At 39.1% G+C, this 23,450-nt stretch overlaps 3 protein-coding genes across 4 annotated transcripts; 1 reads left to right on the top strand and 2 right to left on the bottom strand.

The window, feature by feature from the left end:
• Positions 1 to 1,647: 1,647 nt before the first annotated feature.
• On the bottom strand, positions 1,648 to 7,121 carry cisd1 (CDGSH iron sulfur domain 1). Its single transcript, XM_058385565.1, has 3 exons — positions 6,967 to 7,121; positions 6,397 to 6,602; positions 1,648 to 3,775 (listed from the first exon to the last, which is right to left on the bottom strand). Exons 1-3 carry the CDS (start codon positions 6,992 to 6,994, stop codon positions 3,686 to 3,688), a joined length of 324 nt encoding a protein of 107 aa, XP_058241548.1. The 5' UTR covers positions 6,995 to 7,121; the 3' UTR covers positions 1,648 to 3,685.
• Positions 7,122 to 7,530: 409 nt separating this feature from the next.
• On the top strand, positions 7,531 to 19,888 carry dhx57 (DEAH (Asp-Glu-Ala-Asp/His) box polypeptide 57). Of its 2 annotated transcripts, XM_058385562.1 has the most exons (23): positions 7,531 to 7,623; positions 7,958 to 8,376; positions 8,518 to 8,718; positions 9,336 to 10,225; positions 13,189 to 13,373; positions 13,507 to 13,628; positions 13,717 to 13,912; positions 14,408 to 14,532; positions 14,623 to 14,756; positions 14,849 to 14,903; positions 15,045 to 15,250; positions 15,454 to 15,570; positions 15,706 to 15,802; positions 15,884 to 16,057; positions 16,147 to 16,347; positions 17,908 to 18,184; positions 18,272 to 18,367; positions 18,489 to 18,572; positions 18,667 to 18,804; positions 18,979 to 19,053; positions 19,137 to 19,271; positions 19,357 to 19,557; positions 19,745 to 19,888. In XM_058385562.1, exons 2-23 carry the CDS (start codon positions 7,961 to 7,963, stop codon positions 19,886 to 19,888), a joined length of 4,269 nt encoding a protein of 1,422 aa, XP_058241545.1. In that variant the 5' UTR covers positions 7,531 to 7,623; positions 7,958 to 7,960. The 2 variants fall into 2 exon arrangements, with proteins under 2 accessions (XP_058241545.1, XP_058241546.1); XM_058385563.1 differs by lacking the exons at positions 7,531 to 7,623; positions 7,958 to 8,376; positions 8,518 to 8,718 and adding an exon at positions 10,611 to 10,746 and having other exon boundaries at positions 10,095 to 10,225.
• Positions 19,889 to 19,973: 85 nt separating this feature from the next.
• Positions 19,974 to 23,072, bottom strand: galm (galactose mutarotase). Its single transcript, XM_058385564.1, has 7 exons — positions 22,779 to 23,072; positions 22,219 to 22,373; positions 21,864 to 22,070; positions 21,426 to 21,507; positions 21,045 to 21,195; positions 20,780 to 20,954; positions 19,974 to 20,604 (listed from the first exon to the last, which is right to left on the bottom strand). The coding sequence occupies exons 1-7, from the start codon at positions 22,963 to 22,965 to the stop codon at positions 20,527 to 20,529; spliced, it is 1,035 nt and encodes a 344-aa protein (XP_058241547.1). The 5' UTR covers positions 22,966 to 23,072; the 3' UTR covers positions 19,974 to 20,526.
• Between the last annotated feature and the right edge of the window lie 378 nt (positions 23,073 to 23,450).

The raw sequence follows: 23,450 nt of genomic DNA on the forward strand, positions 1-23,450 counted from the left end.
CCAATGAGAAAGCCAGAGGCAACAGTGACAAAGCAAAGCCCCTGAGAGGACGTGAGTTCGAAAACCTTAAAAAGGAGCCTAAAAAGGGATTACATACTTTTGACAGAAGATAGTGGCATTCTAATTATTACACTAATGGATTGAAAAGGTACAAAATGCTTGCTATGACCATCGTGTGAATGAGAGTCCTGAGATAAGATGAGCATAAATTCACTGCAGCATTTATTCACTGCAGTCTGAAAGTTTTTACTGTAGTGCAGATCTCTCGGGTATCCAATCATCTGATCTGAATCTATTGAAGTGCAAATAGCTCCAAGATGAGGAAGCAGAAAAAGCAGAGCAGGAGTGGAGTATTAAGATCAATCAAGCAGTTCCTGAGGTTTTGGAGGAACCACAGCTTTAAGAAGTGTGTCAGGATTTTGATGCATAAAACAGCAGGAGTACATGTACAGCCCAACTGTCAGAGTTTTTACCCAGTTTACCTTACCTCTGTATAAATGAACAAACAAATCTGTATCTTCTTGTTAGCGAGTTATATCTGAATCACAATGTATGTTTCAGCGTAGATATAATGTACGAGATTTTGTTCTGAACATTTTGTCCTGAGGCTTTATAGGAAAATGTTTTGCACCTGCTATAATTTACATTATTCTTACTAAAAAATCTTACAAGGCAAGAAAAAGTGCTTCTAAAGGTCAGTAGTAATGATGTTTTATTTTTGTCTTCAAGACAGAGGAGATTCCACTTACTGGTTTCCCAGTAAAATGACAGGCTGCATTTCTTTAAGCAAGGGAGTGAGAATGAGAGATGCTGGTGAGGGAATCATGTTATCACTGCTATAATATAAGTGACAGTATGAACTAATTCCACAACACTTGTCACTGATTAGTAAACTAAACATCATAATCATTGGCAAATCAGTGTAGTGTAAGCAGAATAACACTTCAGACCATGCTTTTATAAAAATATAGAGATTTATATAATTATTTCTATAATAAACAACATAATTAAATATATTAAAATTAATGATGATAATTTATCATTTATATAATTAAGGTCAATTATATATTAAAGTAAATTAATATATAATTATTTCTATAATAAATAATATAATTATATTACATAATAGAAGAAGAAGAAGAAAAAGAAGAGGAATACACTTCAGGGATGCACACTACTGCATGGCATTAAACCATATCACACTATGTATTATTTTCATATAAAAGCATGGCCCATTGTGTTATTCCACAAATAATCAATATGAAATTGTACCATCTAATATAGTCAGTGTAGTGTAAATAAGATAGGAAGAACAATACTTAAAAAGAGGTTCATATCTGATGTATCATAATCACACTAAAGATAATATCAGAATCTAACAGAGACCATTAACAGGTCATTTGCAACCAGAGCTGTCATAAATCTTAAAATTAGCTTTTTTCAGAAACGTTTTTTTGTATGTAATTCCTATGCAAATATAAGCAAATCTTGTAAGCTACTATCTTGTCTTGGACCTTGAAGGTTTGTTATTAGTATCTCACAAATATGTAGTGCCTTTTGGGAGACTATATCTATAAGCATCTTACTGCTTTCAAGTGAAAAGTATTTTCAGAGTAAAATTACTCTGTGCCAAGTGAAAGATTGCAGTAGACAGATGTTATATATTTATTGCTGATGTAAACATAACATGGCAAACAAAGTCTATTATCAATAGATGGATTATGCACTCAATGTCCACTTTATTGGGAACACCTGCACTTTGACAGTGAGTGAAAACCCCTTGTTGATAAGAGAGATCAGATAATGACCAGATTGGTTGAAGTTGAAGGATATTTTAACTCAAATAATCACTATTTACAGCCCTGGTGAGCGGAAAAGCAGCCCAGAATCCACAATACATCAAAGCTTGAGGTTGATGGGCTACATTTGGTTCTACTCCTGTCAGCCAAGAACAAGAATCTGAGGCTATCATGAGCACAGACTCACCTAAACAGGACAGTTGAAGATTAGGAACAAAATCTCCTCCTCTATTTCCAGTCTTCAGTTGTCCAGATTGGTGAGACTGTGCTCATGATAGCCTCAGATTTATGTGTTTGGCTGACAGATGAGGAAACTGGTGTGGCCTTCAGTTGTAGCCCATCAACATCAAGGCTTGATATGTTAAATATTCTGAAATGCTTTTTTTCCCCCTCACTATAGTTGTAAAGAGTGATTATGCGAGTTACTACAGACTTCCTTTCAGCTGAGATCAGTCTGGTCATTCTCTTCTGATCTCCATCATCAACAAGGCATTTCAGCCTGCAGACCCTCTGCTCACAGGATGCCCCCCCCCACCATTCTGTGTAAACTCCAGACACTGTTGTGTGTGTGAAAATCCCAGGAGATCAGCATTTTCCGATATACACAAACCAACCCATCTGGCACCAACAGCCATGCCACAGTTAAAGTCACAGGGATCACACCTTTTCCTCGTTCTGGTTTTTGATGTGCAGATTAAATGAAGCTCTTGATCTTTATTTGCATGACTGTGCTGCTGCCACCTGATTGGCTGGTTTGATAATTGCATAAATGTGCAGAAGGCCTGGTGTTCCTAATAAAGTAAACAGTGAGTGTACAAAAGAATAACTGCAGCAGTGAAAGGACATACAGTACAGATTACACAAAGAGATAATTAAATGGGAACTGCATTCATCAGAAAATCAAAGACGACTAGACAATCTGTCCATCACAGAACGTTAAATCAAGTGTTAACCGATGAATTTACTCTTGGAGTAATATCTCAAAATAAAATTTCAAGCACACTGCACAGCCTTTACCACAGCATATTCACTCACTTTACATCACTCAGTTAAGAAGTTTAAGAAGGTCAGATGTTTGTTTTAATAATACTCAAAAGTTATATCATTTTTTTAAAAACAATCTATGTGTCATTCATACATATAATAATTAGCACATAACTACAGATCAGATCCTGGTATATTATAACACAGTGTGGTTCAACTAAGTAAAAAAACAAATCTGATTAATGTTTGTATTAAATAAGATTTTATTTGGGGTTTTGCATTTGTGCTGAAAACCCAACTAAGATTTATAATTTAGCCTAAACAAGAGGTACTTTTTCCATTTTGTCACTTGCTTGTGTGTGTTTGGATAAGGTTATATCATGGGACAGTCTGCAGAGAAACAAACTGAGATCCAGTTTCAAATAAACCCATTCACTCTTTCTTACAGTTCATTTACTTTTTTTTTGGTTCATTTATTTTCATGGCTTTCAAATATACAATCTGTCATGCCGCATTCACTCTTAAGTGCTTTTGTCAACATCATTACAGCAATTTCACGAAGCCTTGCAATCAGCTGAGAAGCCACTTGGGATCTGAATACGAAGGAAGAAAAAATGTAGTGCTAATTTCATTACATAACATCCAGTTTCAAATGTAATTATTTAATTTTTGGGAGAAAAAAATATATATTTCTCAATATATACACCTGCACTAAGACAAGAAGACTGAGAATAAGACCCTGATGTATGATGACCATTCAGACACAGGCAGCTATGACAAGAGAATAATAAACCCTAAATCAGTTGACAAGCTTAGTCACATGTGAGGCAAATATATATTAATCTCCATCAGTGCTTCAATGGGATTGCAAACGTCGACTCTGAGTACATCAAGTTTCACACTCATGCATCCTTCTTTTTAATGATCAGTGGGCCTACGTTGTCCCCCGTGTCTTGATTGTGTTTTGCATGAGCACCATCACAGTATGGAAACTGAAAGACAGAAATAAAAAAAGTTCAGAGGGGTTTTTTTTTGGGCCAGATGTTACACGTGAGGTATCTGAATTGGTGAGTGCACATGCCATTCAGAGAACACTAAAAGAAATCAGTATGGAAATAAACCAACATGGAAAAAGAAAGGATAAATAACACTGATGTATGATAGGAATAGGGTACAATAAGGTTGAGTTTTAAAGGGTATTGAATAAGTATCCTTTACATACTGTTCCTTCTGAGTTTTAAAGATGAATGTGAGATGATAGATCCAAATGTCAACATTCATTCTCTGATATTTGCATCTAGAGGAGTTAAACAACTTGAAACATCCAATTTTTAGCTGAGAAAAAGTATTGGAACGTAGTTTTAACATAAATAAGTCTTAATATTTGGTTGTATATGTCTTGCTTGCATCAAATTGTATCAATTGTTTTGTTGGGTGACCTTAGGTTAAGGTCTGGCGCTTGACTTGGACGGTCTTCCAATATTTCCCACTCCAATGAAGTGTGTTTTGTTGTCAGTGTATTTTTAAATTTTATTAAATGTATTTCACTGTAGATTAGCAGACAGAATGTTTCTGTAGACTTCTGTATTTATTCTGCTGCACCATCATGAGTTACATCATCAATTTAATGAGCCTGTTCCAGAAGCAGTCATTCAAGCTCAAGCCATAACAGTCCACTGTGATTAACCAATGAGCTCGTATGTTTTAGATCATGATAAGATCCTATCTTTCTGCACACTTTGGCCTTTGTCACACTGGTGGAGGTTAATCTTGATTTCGGAGAGTTCTGCAGTGTGACCTATCTATTTCTGCTGCCAAAAGTTTCTGTGCACACTGGATTGTAATTAATTCACCCCTGTCCAGTGGAGGTTGATCGGTAATGTCATTAATTGTTGTATTGGGGTTTCTCTGCTGTTGTTTTCCTTGGCCAACTTGTTCTATGTCTGATTGTTAGTACACCAGTGGTTTCTTTTCACTTTCAGGACATTCCAAACTGACATTCCAAACTTTGCACAATGGCTCTGATCAGTTATCTCTCTTTTCTCAGCTTCAAAATGGCTTGCTTTATTCCCATAGAGAGCTCTCTGTCTTTTCTATGTAGTTTTATCCTTTTTAACAACAAATGTAATCTTCAGAGGTGAAACTCAGGACTCAAACCAAGAGCAGTTATACTGAGCTATTAACTGTTTAGTCAATCTAACAAGATGCAACAAGAAACATCTGTCAGTTTCATGCTCCGATACTTTTGATCACTTGAAAAAATGGGTCGGTTCTCAAACAAAACATATGGTTCTTGTTGTTTAACACATTTAGATGTAAATTTCTTCTTTGTAAGTTAATTCTATAATAATGATTTCTTATATTCATCTTCTGGTCGCAAACTCAAATGTATTCAGTACATAGTAAAGGTAAAGTCTTGTTGTTCCAATACTTATAGAGGGGATTATATGTGCAAGGTTTGATGAGGTCAGTGTACAGTCTGAGATATGAAAACATGCAAACAGAAACAATCCGGACATGCATTCAACTGATCTGAAACACTTTCTAAAAATGTCACTTATTGATACTGAGTGTGGCGTCTGTAATAGTATACACCGATCAGGCATAACATTATGAGCAGTGACAGGTGAAGTGAATAATACTGATGATCTCATCATGGCACCTGTTAGTGGGTGGGATATATTAGGCAGCAAGTGAACATTTTGTCCTCAAAGTTGATGTGTTAGAAGCAGGAAAAATGGACAAGCGTAAGGATTTGAGCGAGTTTGACAAGGGCCAAATTGTGATGGCTAGACGACTAGATCAGAACATCTCCAAAACTGCAGCTCTTGTGGGGTGTTCCCAGTCTGCAGTGGTCAATATCTATGTGAACCGGTGACAGGGTCATGGGCGGCCAAGGCTCATTAATGCATGGGGAGCAAAGGCTGGCCCGTGTGATCTGATCCAACAGACGAGCTACTGTTGCTCAAATTGCTGAAGAAGTAAATGCTGGTTCTGATAGAAACACAGTGGCTGTTTTAACAGCAGAAAAAAGGGAACCAACACAAGGCATGTGGTCATAATGGTATGCTTGGTCAGTGTATATCCTGTTTAATAAAACTCCTATATCAGGAAGTCTATTATTAAACAAATCGAGGTATTTTTTACTTTTTCTGATTGCTGCCATAGTGACACAGCCACAGTAGTCTTTAAATACAGTAACTATACTGTGGCACACGCGGATATACAGGATATAAGTGCAAAGTGTTATACTAGCTGTAAGAGCACATGGTCAGTTTAATCAACCTGTGGCTAGAATCTTTGTTTATTTTCTTTTTTGTTTTTCCCCGCCTATTTTTGCTGGGCAATACAATGTGGCTGATGTAAACATTCATCCTATTATTTGTGTGGTTTTAGACAGCTGCTGATTTTAATGGAAGTGATATCACTGGGAGATGGAAATCAACTCATCATGCACGGATAGTTATTGTTTTTGTTTTGTTTGTTCATTGGTATCTCTGGCACTTTTGTATACTCGTCTGACTTTATAAGACAAAGTGTTGAAAACTGAACGGTCAGTACAAAGCCATTTCAGCACAGTCCACATACTAGTCAGTTCTGTCAGGTTTATTACCTTCTTAGATCTCCAACATCTACAGTAGACAGCCTTATCGCCCAGATCCTCAATATCGAAAGCATGCACCACTTTGGGGTTGTCTTTCTGAAGGTCCAGGTTGACTTTTGGCTTCACGCATTTGGAATTGGAAAACAGTGTTTTGTGGATCAGGAAGCCGATGGCCACGGCTCCAGCAGTGACGGACAGAGCCGTGATCACTTCACCTGTAAACAACAACAACAACAACAACAACTGCGCCGTCAGGGCTTTCTGCAGGTCTCTGGTATATAAAACATGAATAAGCAGCTTTAACCTTTCATCTCGTGACTCGACTTGTTCAGCACATAAAGCTAAGGTAACGCCAAATAATATTTCTTTAGTAATATCCCTGATTGTTGCAGTTTAAACTGCAAGTTTTCTACACAAGGCACGTAGACACAATACAGGAGCGGCTATATGAGCTACATCCAACATGACAGGCTCAGACAGTTAACAATATACTTAAAGATCATTAACAAGGTACCTGTACAGCTACACATGTTACTATATTATTTCAATATATATAGCGATATATTATGCAAATGTTACCTTTAGACAAAGTTGGTAAGCTAGTCATGACTGTTTCTTGGAATCAAGCACACTAAGAGACTGCAAACTGTCCTTTCCCAAAGACTAATGACCCATATTTTAAAGCTCCTGCAAACTGTGGGTGGATCATTCAAGCGAATCAATTCTGCAACCAAATGCGCATACGACCCCAGCGCAGTAGATGAATTGAAGTCCCTGGGCTTTCTTTTTCAACAAATCTTCACTAACAAGCGAGCCAAAGTGAGGTTTATGTTTATAGTAAATGCAACAAAAAAAACTTTCTGATGTAATTTATATCAAATATTTTTTTACCGCGGTTGAATGCCGTGTTTTCAGTTAAGAATTTGAAGCGGAGAAAAAATGATTTTATTCTGACAGATGTGCCAGTGTCAGGATAGTTAGAATGATTTAAATAAACACATCGTCAAACTTAAACACGTATTATAAAAAAAAAATGGCGATAATTTACCAATGCTGAAACAACCCAATATATGAGGAACTAAAAGACAGATATTTACAATAAGTGACTTTTATTTTGAATTCTTCATGAATTTCACGTGTGCACACCGGAAGCAATGCTAGTGCCGGTGCTCAACATTATGCTTCACCCGTCGCATCCGCTGTTCTAGTTTATGAATCTGTTGCTGGATATGATTTGTAAGTATATATTAATATTTCATGTCGCATTTTAAATCTCGATCCAGTTCATTTTGAGTGCTAGTAGATGTTTGGTTGGTGATCGCAGCAAAATGCAGTGTTATGGTCATGACAGATGGGTTATAATGACTGGATCGAGTGATGGGGTTCCAGTCATTCAGCTACATTCAATATGTATTTTATTCTCACTTTAATAATTATGTCAAGCCTGTGATTCATGACCAGGTGTCTTAGTAGAGGTAGGACTGGAGAGATCCCTTATATATTATGAAACTGAATTAATGTCTTATTCTCATAAGAGTTAAATGTCTCTCTCTCTCTTACTTGCTGAAAGGACATGAGCGGAAGAAGGAGAGCAAAACCCAACAGGGGTGGAGGACGCTTTAATAAGGGTGGTGGTGGTGGAGGTGGAGGTGGAGGAGGAGGAGGAAGGAAAGCATTCAGTGGCCTGGATGATGATGATGATTTTTCTCTGAATCTTGGACCAAGTCGCGCCACCAAACCTCCCTCTAGAGGAAGAGGACGAGGGGCTTTTACAAGTAGAGGCCATGGGGGCAGTAGAGGAAGGGGACGGGGCAGCTTCCAGGGTTTTCCCAGAGATGGCTCGAGACAGGGTGAGGAAGGACGAGATCAGGGTAGACCTGAAAGGTACAAGCTGCCACTACAGAAGATACACATGACATCAGAAAACCGGCTACAAGTAAAGGAATTACTGAAAGAACTTCAGAGTCAGGAATATAATACTCCAAACAGGTTAGTGGCTATATGGACAGTTTGTATTTATCAATGATAATAGTTAATTTAATGGTCATAACTAAAAACCACATGGATTTCAAATCTAAATCGTACCTTGACAACATGAGGCTCATTTATGTTTTTGTTTTTTTCGCTCAGTGGCTCAGAAGATGAGGGAGAGGAAGAAGAGGAGGAAGAGTATGATGAGTTGGACCATCGTGAGGAAGGTCAGTTCTGGCTCACTCAGGACGATGGTGTCGGGAGCGCAGAAGAAGGTGTCTGCGAAGAAGACAATGAGGAAGAAACGTCTGTCAAACCAGAACCTGTTGTTTCCCTCTTTGCCTTAGGCACGCTCTGCAGGTACGCATTGTCACTGGGCTTTTATTTGTAAAGAGTTTCTCAGTGTATGTGAATATATTAGGATTGTGCATTTGCCATCATCTATATTTTAAACATATAGGATTTGTAAAGTAATGAGCCCTGAATTCAACCTGCAGTTGAGCAAAATCTTATCTAATCTGTGTCACTGTTAAAGGGACTTTGTCTCATTGCAGGTTTAACATGCTGGACAGACAGACTTTTAATTCTAATTGTAATAGAATGGCAATAATTGTGCAAGTTTGACGTGTAAAAAGTTTTCATTTGTTTTTTAAACTCATAATTTTCTTTATAAACACAAGTACTTAGTACAATGTCAAGTTTTAACTCCTATCATGTACCTATCAAAAAATTCAAAATCGTATGCCAGGACAAGCTGCAATGATAATAAATAGCATAGCTTAGTATTATATCTAAAAGTCTGAGTGTGAGGAGATGAACAGCTCTAAGCAGAATTTCCAAGCTGCCACCTTGTTGTTGCTGTCACTCTGCTATAATGGTGCTATTATGTTATTCCAAGTTAATATGAACTATGTAAGTGTTTATCCAATTAATTTATTTCCAGGGTGTTAAACAATGGTCTCACGTTTGCTCGCTAGGTATGGTTTTGACCGTGAACGTAGCAGGCGAGCTCTGGAAGCCGCAGAGAGATTTGGGAAAGGGGAAGTCGGCGCCACACTGGAGTTCCTTCTCTCTCAAATGTTCACTGAGCGTTTTGGCTCGACTGCTCTCGATATTCAGGTGCCAGACCCGCCATCATATGAGGAATGCATTGCCATGCGCCAGGAGGAGGCTGTTGCTTTAACCGCCATCTATGGAGAGCGCTTCTGTGAAAGAATCAGTGACCGTGTCTGGACCATTCATCTGGATCTGCTGTGGATGACCGAGCATTGTAGTAAGACCTCAAAGCTGACTAAGAAAGGCCAAGTGAGAGAGTCTTCATCCACTCAGGTGTGTAAATTCTACTTAAAGGGAGCAGGATGTAAGTTTGGAAAGCACTGCCATTTCAAACACCAAAGACCAACTGATTCGAGCCATCACAGAGACCTGTGTGGGCTAAGCCAGCCTGGCTTTAGTAGTACTGACTGCCCTGTTTACCAGCTGGAGGTCCGCTTTCCTCAGGAAAGCCGCTACCCCTTTCAGCCACCGTTAGTTGCCTTCAGTACCACGGATGAAGCGATCTCTAGAGCAGGACGACTTAATGTGACAGAATATCTTTTTGGCCAAGCCCTTTCAGCGGCACAAGAGGGCGAACCTGTGGTCTACACCCTCATCTCTTGTCTTGAGGATGATGGACCAGTCAGAGAGCTCCTTTCAGCTTCACATCACAAATATAGTGCTCCACCCCCTGTGTTAGCCCCACCCACTATTACTGCACCAAGAATTCGTAGCACCTCGGCCAACAGTACGCCAAACAGTACATCAGTTTCTTCTTCGCGATGTACTAACGCAGCACAGAACACCAACCTCACAGTCCTGCATACAGAAGGTAAGGTATCTGGTGATGATCTGCGATCATGTTCAGTGAAACATTACCTGAGAGTTTTTATGTGTGTAATAGAAACTACCAGTTGATTCGTCTTTTCTGGTGAGCTAATTCCACATTAATAATATAAACATAACAGTTCTGTAATAATCCACATAAACAAACATTAAACATGGATGATAGTTCATTTCTATAGGCTCACAGAAAAGGTAGCACAAAAGAACTAAGCCCTTATAAAACCTATTACTGAAATCCAGTAAACTACACTGAACAAAATTATAAATGCAACAGTTTTGTTGGGGTCAGTATCTGGTATGACCACCATTTGCCTCACGCAGTGCAACACATCTCCTTCGCATAGAGTTGATCAGGTTGTTGAATTCCACAGGTTGTGGCCTGTGGAATGTTGGTCCACTCCTCTTCAATGGCTGTACGAAGTAGCTGGATATTGGCAGGAACTGGAACACGCTCTTGTATACGCCGATCCAGAGCATCCCAAACATGCTCAATGGGTGACATGTCCGGTGAGTATGCTGGCCATGCAAGAACTGGGATGTTTTCAGCTTCCAGGAATTGTGTACAGATCCTTGGGGCTGTGCATTATCATGCTGCAACATGAGGTGAATGGCAGAACAATGGGCCTCAGGATCCCGTCACGGTATCTCTGTGCATTCAAAATACCATCAATAAAATGCACCTCTGTTCGTTGTCCATAATATACGCCTGCCCATACCATAACCTCACCGCCACCATGGGCCACTCGATCCACGAAGTTGACATCAGCAAACCGCTCACCCACACGACGCCATACACGCTGTCTGCCATCTGCCCTGTACAGTGAAAACCAGGATTCAAAGTGCCAGATGCCATCGAATGTGAGCATTTGCCCACTCAAGTCGGTTACGATGACGAACCGCAGTCAGGTCGAGACCCCGATGAGGACGACGAGCATGTAGATGAGCTTCCCTGAGAAGGTTTCTGACAGTTTGTGCAGAAATTCTTTGGTTATGCAAACCGATTGTTGCAGCAGCTGTCCGGGTGGCTGGTCTCAGACAAGCTTGGAGGTGAAGATGCTGGATGTGGAGGTCCTGGGCTGGTGTGGTTACACGTGGTCTGCGGTTGTGAGGCCACTTGGATGTACTGCCAAATTCTCTGAAACACCTTTGGAGACGGCTTATGGTAGAGAAATGAACATTCAATTCACGGGCAACAGCTCTGGTGGACATTCCTGCCGTCATCATGCCAATTGCACGCTCCCTCAAAACTTGCAACATCTGTGGCATTGAGCTGTGTGATAAAACTGCACATTTTAGAGTGGCCTTTTATTGTGGCCAGCCTAAGGCACACCTGTGCAATAATCATGCTGTCTAATCAGCATCTTGATATCCCACACCTGTGAGGTGGATGGATTACCTCGGCAAAGGAGAAGTGCTCACTAACACAGATTTAGACAGATTTGTGAAAAATATTTGAGAGAAAGAGGCCTTTTGTGTACATAGAAAAAGTCTTAGATCTTTGAGTTCAGCTCATGAAAAATAGGGGCAAAAACAAAAGTGTTGCGTTTATAATTTTGTTCACTGTAGTTTACTGGATAATAAAATATAGCAGACGTATGAATAAATAATGCACTAGTCTTTACTAATGTGCTAGATCTTGTTATCTATAACCTGTTTTGAGGTGTGAGTGGATCTTTTGCAACTCTTTCTTTGTTTTTTGACTAAACATAGTTAATCATAGTTCATTGGGCAGTGGTAGCTCAAGCGTTTAAGGCTCTGGGTCGTTGACCGAAAGATCAGGGTTCATGCCCCAGCACTGCCAAGCTGCCACTGCTGGGCCCTTGAGCAAGGCCCCCAACCCACCCTGCTCCAGGGGTGCTGTATCATGGCTGACCCTGCACTCTGACCCCAACCCCCAAGGATGGGATATGCGAAGAAAGAATTTCACTGTTCAGCAATGTATATGTGACAAATACAGACAACTTAACTTATGATGAAATGGTTTGACTGAGAGTAAGGATTTGGAAATGTACTTTTGTCAAACTAATTGAGAATAAATGTCATGTTTATTTTCAAATAAAACATTACTGTGGAAATGACAATTAACTACAATCATCTAAAATGATCCATAATCCTTTTTTGAAATAATTATCTTTACACAGTTATGTAATAATATTGACAAGCATAACACTGATGACTGAAGGCAAACTTTATACAGTCATGTGCCAAACAGATGTTTGCATATAGTTCTGCCTACTTAGATCCTGTTTCATCTGCATGATTTTTGAAGGCAGCGTACAGTCAGTAGGGTTGAGGTAAAGGCTCTGTGCAAAGCACTCGAGATCTTACAATAACATCTTCAGCAAACCTCGCTTTGTGCACAGGTGCATTGTCATGCTGGAACAGGTTCAGGCCTCTTAGTTCCACTGAAGGGAAACTGTAATGCCACAACATACGAAGACATTATATACAGTTGTGTACTTCCAACATTCTGGCAATAGTTTGGGGAAAAACCACATATTGGTGTCCATAGATTTATGACCCCACTGTATACAGTGCACAATATCTGTAGTTTTTAACTTTTTCATCTTTTAACTTTTTGAATTTCTGATGACGTTTACCTGTGCAATAACAAAATATTGCTATGAAAGTGTTTTACTGAGATTTTGTGCCTAGTAGACATGGGTTTGTGCCTGTATTTTAGCAACATGACATATTAATGAAGCACATGCCAAAGCAGGGAACTATTATTGCTATAGCTATTAAAGTGCTGCCTACTAAGACACTGACTCACAGAGCAGCAATATTTAAAAATAGATGCCTTCTACATCAGACACAACTTTTACTGTAATGTTTGGTCTTATTTTTAGTGTAAGGATAGTTACAATGGTGTGAATATATCTACAATACTGCATTGTTTGTTGTCTGAAATATATGTACAGAGTATCTGTTTTATGTGTATTACTGTAGGAGATAATCACAACACAGAAGATATCGAAGATGAGCTGGATGACGAAGAAGCTGAAGAAAGTGTTCCCATAGAGAATGAGAGCTACGTGAACTTTAGAAAGAGGATGGAGAAAAAAGCTGAGATAAGAGCTGAAGAGGTGCTGCAAGAGAACAAGAAGCTTTCTAGAGATTTCAGGAAAAAAACGGTAACAGCTTTTACTAGTGATCAGTTATTTTTTATCCACCTCACAAACTCTGATAGCTAAAGATAAATTTGTATCTATATGCCTGCAACCAGGAAAATACCATCCTGTATATTAAATCTTATGTCTCTGCCAGTCTTCCAGGCGCTATACGTCAATGCAGGAGCAGAGGGCAAAGCTGCCTGTGTGGGAGAAAAAACACAACATTCTAGATGCTCTGGAGAAGAATCAGGTTCTTGTGATCAGTGGGATGACTGGGTATGTTGGAAAATATGACATGTAGTGCCATAGACTTTGTTGCAGTTTTAGAAAGGCTTTTTATGGTGATATGTGTATTATATGTCAGGTGTGGGAAGACAACTCAGATCCCTCAGTTTATCCTGGATGACTCTCTGAATGGACGAGCAGAGAACGTAGCCAACATCATATGCACTCAGCCTCGCCGGATCTCTGCAATCGCCGTGGCAACCAGAGTTGCTCAGGAACGGGCCGAGACTCTAGGCCACTCTACTGGATACCAGATCCGTTTGGAGACTGTCAGAGTAACTATCTCTTTCTCTTTATATTACTCAGACACACACACACACAAAAGTTCATACCTAGTAGTTATCAGATATATGTGCCATTTAATAAGTTATATAAACTGTGTATGCAAAGTTGCCAGGGTTGCATATTTTATACAATCAGGCTAGTTCCTGAACCAGATGGTGAAAACAGCAATTATACAGATGTTTTTGGGGGATAAATAAAGTTGTCTGTCTAACCAAAGATCTTGTTTGAAATCAAATAATCAGAATTAAAATATATCAGAAATGTATGCAAACATTAGCTATGGCAAATAAAAGGAGAGTGAAAGCACCATCAGTGTATCTACTATGTTCAGATCATTTCCTAAGCAATGATTGAGAAAAAGAAGACAAATGTGTCTTCCTTATCCAATTCCCAAACTTATGTTATTATATGGTAGGTTTTGTACAATATATTGGCTTGAAACCTTGATGAAACTTACAACCCTCTGTGTATAAATGTCTTTCCAGTCCTCCTGCACTAGGCTGCTGTTCTGCACTACTGGTGTCTTGTTGCGTAGGCTAGAGGGAGACGCTCAGCTCACTGGAGTCACACACGTCATAGTGGACGAGGTTCATGAACGCACAGAGGAAAGGTGAGAGAAATTGTGCTCATAATCTCACACACACAAACATACCAACATAATGAGCACCATGTGAGATCTGCATCACTTCCTGCCTCCCAGTGACTTCCTGTTGCTGGTTCTGAAGGATCTGATGATGCAAAGGTCTGACCTGAAGATCATAATGATGAGTGCTACTCTCAACGCTGATCTCTTCTCCCAGTATTTCCACAAGTGTCCCACCATCCACATACCAGGCAAAAACTCCTTTATATACATTCATATGCTGGTTTTAATGTACAGTTCAAAAATACATTTTATTTATACTAATATCATTATTCACCTTTAGGACGTACATTCCCAGTGGAACAATTTTTCCTTGAAGATGCTATTGCGATGACCAGGTAAATAAATACAAATGACTTCATACCCCTGTCTAACTTTTCTTTCAATTTTAAATGGATTTTATAGGATAAAACCAAACAACACAGCTGAATAAAGCACAGTTACTGATATGCAGGTTGTTACATGAATGTGTGTTTCAGGTATGTAATAGAGGACCGCAGCCCATACCGGCGCTTGGCAAAGCAGAATGGCCCGCCCAATCAAAGGGCTGGGAAAGCACAGCCTGCAGTGATGAACATGGATGATGATGGATGGTCATTTAACGTATTTTTAAAGAAAGATACAGTCAAAGATTCCATACCTGACCAACAACTCAATGTACATGAGCTCACACTCCGATACCCAAGTAAGGACATGTACAACTGCACTTGTACAGTTCTTTTTTGTATTGATAAATTTCTTTTTCACTTAGAAGCAGTTATACAAATGGTACCTGAAGATTTCAGTCATGTTGTATGTGTCATTGAGCTAGAAAAGCATTTTTCTAGCAAAAAAAACATTTTTTCTAGTTGATTCATTGTTTGTATTATATATGAATCTTGTCTCAAGCTTGCTCAAAAACGGTGGTGAAAACTCTGGCTGCCATGGACCTGGATAAAATCAACATGGATCTTGTGGAGAGTCTGCTAGAGTGGATTGTAAATAGAGAGCACAGTTATCCTCCAGGTATTTTAATCTTCTAATCATTTTATCTATTGTAGTGGACTTGAGAAATACCAGGGTCTGACAAATCAGTTCTGGAGGCAGATTGCATAAACTGTTTCAGTTCTTCAGCTTTTTTTCTTGTGTGTGTATGTGTAGGTGCTGTTCTGGTATTCTTGCCTGGATTAGCTGAAATAAAGCAGTTATATGAGCAGCTGCAAGCCAATAGGATGTTTAACAACAGAAGAGCTAAGAAGTATGTATACATACAGATATCATTTTTTCAGTTGTGCATTCTGTGATTTGATGTCTTGAAAACATTGTATAATGTTCATAGGTGTGTGGTGTACCCACTTCATTCCTCTCTGTCAAATGAGGAGCAGCAGGCAGTGTTTACAAGGCCACCAGAGGGTGTGACCAAAATCATCATCTCTACTAATATTGCAGAGACATCAGTGACCATTGATGATGTAGTGTACGTCATTGACTCTGGCAGAATGAAAGAGAAGAGGTAAGAGGTTGGAGATGCTACATGACTCTTCATGAATTGTATTGTGCTGTAAGCATACATTGTTATTTAAATGGTTTGTGTATGTTCAGGTACGATGCCAGTCGCAGTATGGAAAGTTTGGAGGATGTGTGGGTGTCTCGTGCTAACGCTTTGCAGAGGAAAGGCCGAGCCGGCCGTGTGGCCTCTGGAGTCTGCTTCCATCTGTTCACCAGCCATCGCTTCACTCACCACCTGAGCCAGCAGCAGCTGCCTGAGATCCAGAGAGTGCCACTGGAGCAGCTCTGCCTCAGGTATGTGGTCAGATTACATTTCAAAGGCTCTCCTGTGAATTTTCCACTACGCAGCCATGCTCCAACCAACACAGTCTATTGAAAATGAAGGTGAATGGCATATGGTAGGAATACTAATCAGGCTTAACAAGATGAAAAATCCTGGCACAAGTATGCAACAGATGCAATATGCAATAATACGTAGATGTACAGGGAATAAAATATGTTAGGCCATGCTGTTATAGGAAAAAAACAAATAATGGTGGTGATACAGAACATTATTATCCCCAATCATTTTCCAATAACAGTAAATTCTGAAATGTCTTATTTTTCACCAATTTGCCACAGATGATTTTTTATTTATTTATTAAAGAATGACACATCCATCTATTGTTACAGTTAATGGACAGAAAACAAGTTATTAAGTTCCTGTTAGCATTTACATTTATAGCAGCTATAAAAGTCATTTACTTTCCAAGAGCCTCTTTTTTGCTTTGAAATTAAGACAAAAATGAGACAAAAAGACCAAAATGTACCTTATTAAGTTAATAAGAAAACACATAGCTAACTGTGTGCACTAAGGAACAGCTTTACCTCTAAATTTTATAATGCCCTGACATCAGAGACTCCTTTAATGAATGCTAAAAAATTGTTTCCTTACAGAAAATATTACCATGTTAACTTTACCTTTTGGTAGCATCTGCAAAGCTAAGTATGAGTAGAAATGAGTAAAATCATTGTAAATCTGAATAGCCTTTTTAACACTAAATCCAAAAGTATGTGGACATGTTAAATACCACATTATTATTACCATTATTTTTATTATATTTTATTTAACCTTGATTTCAGGTTACAGTCCGTGTTGAATTAAGCTTGTTCTCCCCACATAGGGGTGGGTTTCCTACAGGTTCTTCCCACGTACAAGAAACATGCAAGCAGGTGGATGGGCTTTGCTGATGTACTAGGAAATTCACACAATAGTCTCTAGAGTTTATCATGACACAGACTCATGCCTGGAAAAAGACCAAGTGATTTGTTTTCTTATCTTTAACTTTGCAGTTTTGGTGAATCTGTGCCCATGATAGCCTCAGATTCTTGTTCTTGGCTCAATCTGGTTTTCTGCTGTTGTAACTCAACTTTCTGCTGTGTTTTATGCATGCTGAGATGCTTTTCTGCTCATCACAGTTGTAGAGTGATTATGAATTACTATAGACTTCCTGCAAACTTGAACTTACCTGTCCATTTTCCTTATCAACAAGCCATTTCCACCCACAGAACTATCTTAAGGTTTATTGTTTTTTGCACCATTTCGTATAAACTCTAGAAAATCCCATGAGATCATCAGTCTCTGAAATACTCATACCAGTCTGTCTGGTATAACATCCATGTCACTGATAAAGTAACAGATCACATGTTTTCTTCATTCTGATGCATTGTGCTTCTGCCACTTTAACAGAATAAATGAGCAGCTGTACAGGTTTTACTATTAAAGTGGATGGTAAATATATAGAAGTTAAATGAAAGTATGAATGTTTATATATGTATATTACACACATCAGCCTCTGTTTTCTTCTGTTTTAGGGTTAAAGTATTGGAGATGTTCTCCAAGACTCCTCTGCACTCTGTGTTTTCACGGCTTATAGAACCTCCAGCACAGGGCAGTCTGGAGGCAGCTAAGCAAAGACTCTCTGCTCTTGGTGCACTTACTGAAGCTGAGTGCCTCACTCCTCTTGGTTGGCATCTCGCCTGCCTACCAGTGGATGTGCGCATTGGAAAGTTGATGCTGCTGGGTGCAATCTTCCGTTGTCTGGACCCAGCCCTCACCATCGCCGCTAGCCTTGCCTTCAAGAGCCCATTTGTAAGCAACAATTAGTTTGTGCTCTGATTGCAGTTCTGCAGTCCTTCTCTTTTCTTTCATCATCCTTTTACTTTATCTCTTTCTCAGGTCTCCCCATGGGATAAACGTGAGGAGGCTAATGAGAGAAAACTGAGTTTTTCTCTCGCCAACAGTGACCATCTTGCTCTGCTACAGGCATATAAGGTTGTTGTGAATCCTGTGAAAAATGTTTTTTATCATAAATAATTCATCAAATTTTGATGATTCAATGTCCGTTGAACTTGAAATACACCAGTGATTATGTAATTGTTTGTGTGTGTGATAGGGTTGGTGTACTGCAGCACAGAATGGTTCACAGGCTGGCTATGGTTACTGCAGAGAGAACTTCCTGTCTATCCGGGGACTACAGGTGAGTTTGTCCAACAACTGCCTAAATCATTTCAAATTTATTTAGTAGAATTGCTTTCTAATTAAGAATGTTTGCGTATGCATTTGTCTTATAGGAAATAGCATGTCTGAAGAGGCAGTTTGCAGAGCTCCTTTCTGATATCGGCTTTGTAAAGGAGGGACTGAAGGTCAGAACCATAGAAAGGATGAGCTCTAAAGGAACAGATGGTGTGCTGGAGGCTACAGGCTATGAGGTAATTCATTGTGCATGCTTATTAATATATCTGTCTTTTGTGAAAGGTGCTTGAGATACTGAGTGCTGTAAAAATGTTAGCATGAGGTTGATTTTGACCACAGTTGACACAAAGCGAAGCTAATAAAGACATTCATTTTGTCTGTGTCTTTTTGTGTGTCTGTCTTTCTAAAAGGCAAATCTAAACTCTGATAACACAAAGCTGATGTCAGCAATGTTGTGTGCAGCCCTCTACCCCAATGTTGTCCAGGTCAGTCTCCTTAACACTTTTTCCAAATTATCAGGATTATGTTTTTTGCATTTTACTGTGAAATGTGCATGTGTGTCTGGTAGGTGCGAGCTCCACAGGGGAAGTATAAGCTGACAAGCAAAGGGGCTGTGAAGATGCAGCCAAAAGCTGAGGAACTCCGCTTCCTCACTAAAAACGATGGGGCAGTTCACATCCATCCTTCCTCCGTCAACTTCATGGTAACATGCCACATTTGGTTCTGTTCCAGATTATTTCATATATGTTAAGCAGGCTGGCTTCACTCGATCTTTTTCTTCTTTACAGGTGCGTCATTATGACAGTCCATACCTGGTTTACCACGAGAAAGTGAAGACCAGCCGTGTGTTTATCCGGGACTGCAGTATGGTCTGTGTGTATCCCATGGTGCTGTTCGGTGGGGGGCAGGTCAATGTGGAGCTACAACGTGGCGAATTCATCATCTCTCTGGATGACGGCTGGATTCGATTCACTGCTGCCTCACATGAAGTAAGAGGGCTCATTTTCAGTCAGCGTCTTTGAATTAGGTTAAATACGTACATTAAATTCACTTCTGTAGACACTACGTAAAAAAAAATAGTGATACAGATAATCAGGATTCAGTGTACTGAAATCATTTTTCTTTTAACGTCAAAGCTGTTTTTTATTTATTTATTTATTTATTTTTTGCATGTAGGTTGCTGAGCTGGTGAAGGAGCTGCGCTGGGAGCTCGACCAGCTCCTGGAGGAGAAAATCAAGAATCCGAGCATGGACTTGATCACCTGCCCACGAGGCTCCCGCATCATACACACCATAGTATCTCTTATCTCAACACAGTAACACACATAACGATACACATATTTCTCACGTCTATCTGCATCGCATTCAAAGTAATTAAACGTCTTTCATATCCACCAAGAATGCCTTTTGTACAACACAGCTTTATTTTTATATATTTAAACTGGATAATACAGATTCACTCTTTATGTGATTTACATATAATTACATGTAATTTAGTTTGAATCATAATTGGATGCAAAAATGCATGTGCATTAAAAAAAAAAAAAGTAGTTACAAAGGTATTGACATTTGAGCATTACTTGAAAATGAGCATGGATACTGCAGTTACGCTTTAGATATTTTCTTATTCTCTGCCTTTTTTCAGTCTGGTTATACAATGAAAGAAATACTCAACTGACAGAATGTCTTGAATAGTTATTATTTTTATTATGGTTTATGATGATTGGACATTTGTATTAATTACTTGATCTTGGACTGCATAATACCAATAGAAAAAAAGTTTGTATGAAATGTTTAAATCATGCTGATCTGTGAACTTATCTTCATTTCACACAAATATATAGAAGTGCTTTAAATTTATAATGCAGTCTTTTTGATTTTATAGGTGTCTTTGATGAAACGGTGGCCTTTCATCTGGCAGGACCACTTTACTAGATTGCTTTATGTATATTTTTGTCTCAGGCAACTGAGAAAGTAAAGCGCGTAGTGTGAATGTACTCCTCTCCCGGTCTCAGCAGAGATTCAGGAAACTTGGGCTAAAGGGAAAAGATAGAGTATAGCAACATTAATCCGACTTTGATGTCTTTTGCTGTCTCTGGGTTAACATGATTCTGTGCAGACACATCATAAAGACATAGGGCAGCAGGTCAGAAGTTGGGAAAATCTTACAGCATTAGTGCATAATTTAAACTCCATCTGGCATTTCATTACCTGATTAACAGCATCTGGCCAGTTCTGTGTCTCCAGACAAAAAGCGCTGTGTTTTGGGTATGACGTCCCTCCTTTCCCTCCAACTGTTCCATCCAGGAAGTTGGAAGTATAGAACTGAACACCAGGCTGGGTGGTGCTCACCTCCAGAACACGCCCTGTCCCAGGATGCACCACTCTGTAGCAAGCACAATAGATGTTCGATACACAGTCATGGTACTGATCAACAAGGACATAGTACTCTCAGTAAAGATGAAAATAATTTTACCTGGCACACTTCCTCTCTTGTTTTGATTGTCCTGGAAGCCAAAGGCAGAAATTGTGGTCAAACCCAGGGCCAGGAAGTTCTTTAAGTCGAGTCCCAAGAAGAACCGGTTTGCGGAGGTCAAAGAGTGAATTTTCTACAGGTCTAATTTCTCCTGTTAAGAGAAATGCATAATGAATTTATTAATATTTGAATCTAATGAATATAATGATAATTTAAAGCTAAGAAATCGAGCCATTAGGCTCAATAACTCTGAAGAGGCCATGCAACAGTTCACTCAAGCATCGCTAAGGGATTCCAATTAAATTTTAATACATTTCTTATGAATGTGTTTAGTTGTCTTTAGGCAAATATTCTATAGAATAACAGTAAATAATGAGCTACCTGTCGGAATCATGTTTTCATCTACAGGCAGGTATGTCTCTGCTGAGATGCTTACTTCATGGTCATAAATGTCTGGTGTACCCTGAGAAGAAAAGGAGAAGCAACATTGCTTATGTTCTCCAAGATAGATACACGTGAATTAATGCTGACATTCTCCACTTCAGCAGGAGCCCTCAAAAAAAAAGGGGGGGACTGAATGAAACCATTTCTTACAGTTTAGTACCATACAGTGAGTAGCCACTAAATCATTACCAACCAAAAGTACTCAAATAGAGGTAAACATCAGAAATGTTCACAGTCAACTATTTATGCAATGCATTGTTCTTTGTGTACATTTCATTAATTATTAAGTTTAAATTATGTTATGTCAATATTGTTGTCAAATTTGGTCATTTCAGCATTCTGGACACATTTATTACTGCAAATGTTTCGTCTCACCTGTCCAGCCAGGTTGAAATAAGAGTGATTAGTCAGGTTGATTGGTGTAGTTTGATCAGTTTGGGCACAGTAATGTACACTTAGTGTGTTTTCCTCCAGTGTGTAGGTAACAGAACCCTTCAGGTTGCCAGGATAACCCTCATCTCCATCAGGACTTGTGTGGCTCAGTTTCACTCCGTTTGCCACAGGCTCACTGCTCCACACAGCCTGACCATACAGGCCAAATGACAAAATGTAATAAAACGAAATGCATAAGAGTGGATTCTAAATAAGACCAGCACACATTTTCAGACAAGAGTGTATTTATTTATTTAGTGTGTCATAGTTTAAATATAACCTGGCTCGGATAACTTACCTTATCAAAGCCCCTGATGCCACCATGCAGGGAATTGGGTCCATTATTGATAGCCAGCTTATACACTTTTCCTTCTATTTCAAACTGACCCTTAGCAATACGGTTAGCAACTCGACCTATCACAGCTCCAAAGTAGCGAGGATTAGTGAGATAACCTAGAAATGTAGACGATTAAAAATATTTATTCTTTCATTATGCAATTTTACAGCAACTTTGAACTTAATGTGCATAATTAATAACCCAGTAAAATGTATACTACAGTAGTTAGAATGTTACATTGTTGACTAAAGGACTCAGGGAGAGAAGTAACCTGAACTTTGTACACTGTATATCTACGTATTGTGGGGTCTTTTGTTTGTACTTCGCCTGTAATGTTAACAAAAAAACCTTGACATTTGGAGGCTGCACATTAAAATGCATCCTGTTACTCAAACTCAGACCCAAGTGATCACGAGTGCAGAGGATTTGGAAGATCATGTGATATACATAGAATATATAAAGATTCCTTTCAGTGATCCAGCAAAGCTGAGTTAACAGTGAAAAGCCTGTAGTGAACTTACTTCCTAGATCATCAAAGCCTAACACTATATCCGCACTTTGTCCATTCCGATCAAGTGTTTTGATGGCGGTTATGACACAGCCTAGAGAGAGGATTTCTACACTGACACTCTTGGATCGCAGTGTCCATTTTTCAACAGAACGCTGACCAGATTCTAACGTTATCACATCTTTCTTCACCTCAGACATCTCGGAATAAGTCTGCTAACACAAACCGTTTTTGAAGTTAGTCAGCTGTCCTAACTCTCCGACAACGGAACTCAAAATCTGAACCAGCTCGGGATGTGCCGACTCTTTGAACCGACTCTTTTAGGTGAACAATTGGAGCTGTACAGTTGCAAACATGAAACACTTTCGATGCATTTAATAAATGTGAAATACTTTTCAATGCATTTATACTAATTAATACGTTCTGTGCTAATATCAACATTGAGAATTTAAATTAAAATATAAACCTTTGGATCGAAGTCCTAAAACGTTTTCTTATTTGTGGGGAAATGGCAATAATCTGGTGGGGAACTGAAAGAGTCGATTCTTTCTGTTGTGAAACGGGCCAGATTATCCATCCATTGACGAGACGGACCTTGAGCACGTGGTCAAATACGTCACCATAACGCGACACTATACTGTGTGGTAAATGTTTTATTCCTATCCGTTTTCTGACATATTCTTAT

Source organism: Hemibagrus wyckioides, linkage group LG03 (genome assembly GCF_019097595.1).
Source record: "Hemibagrus wyckioides isolate EC202008001 linkage group LG03, SWU_Hwy_1.0, whole genome shotgun sequence".
NCBI classification, from domain to species: domain Eukaryota; kingdom Metazoa; phylum Chordata; class Actinopteri; order Siluriformes; family Bagridae; genus Hemibagrus; species Hemibagrus wyckioides.

Bases quoted from the DNA above. Each gene is read 5' to 3' on its own strand.
- cisd1 (XM_058385565.1), bottom strand. From the start codon at position 6,994: ATGACTAGCTTACCAACTTTGTCTAAAG. The intron at 6,603-6,966 runs GTAACATTTGCA...TGTTGTTTACAG, and splicing joins CTTACCAACTTTGTCTAAAG to GTGAAGTGATCACGGCTCTG. The intron at 3,776-6,396 runs GTAATAAACCTG...TCTGTCTTTCAG, and splicing joins GATGTTGGAGATCTAAGAAG to TTTCCATACTGTGATGGTGC.
- dhx57 (XM_058385562.1), top strand. From the start codon at position 7,961: ATGAGCGGAAGAAGGAGAGCAAAACCCAACAGGGGTGGAGGACGCTTT. The intron at 15,251-15,453 runs GTAAGGACATGT...TCTTGTCTCAAG, and splicing joins GCTCACACTCCGATACCCAA to CTTGCTCAAAAACGGTGGTG. The intron at 18,368-18,488 runs GTTGTTGTGAAT...TGTGTGTGATAG, and splicing joins CTCTGCTACAGGCATATAAG to GGTTGGTGTACTGCAGCACA.
- galm (XM_058385564.1), bottom strand. From the start codon at position 22,965: ATGTCTGAGGTGAAGAAAGATGTGATAACGTTAGAATCTGGTCAGCGT. The intron at 22,071-22,218 runs GTAAGTTATCCG...CTGTATGGTCAG, and splicing joins GCATCAGGGGCTTTGATAAG to GCTGTGTGGAGCAGTGAGCC. The intron at 21,196-21,425 runs GTAGCTCATTAT...TTCTCTTAACAG, and splicing joins TGAAAACATGATTCCGACAG to GAGAAATTAGACCTGTAGAA.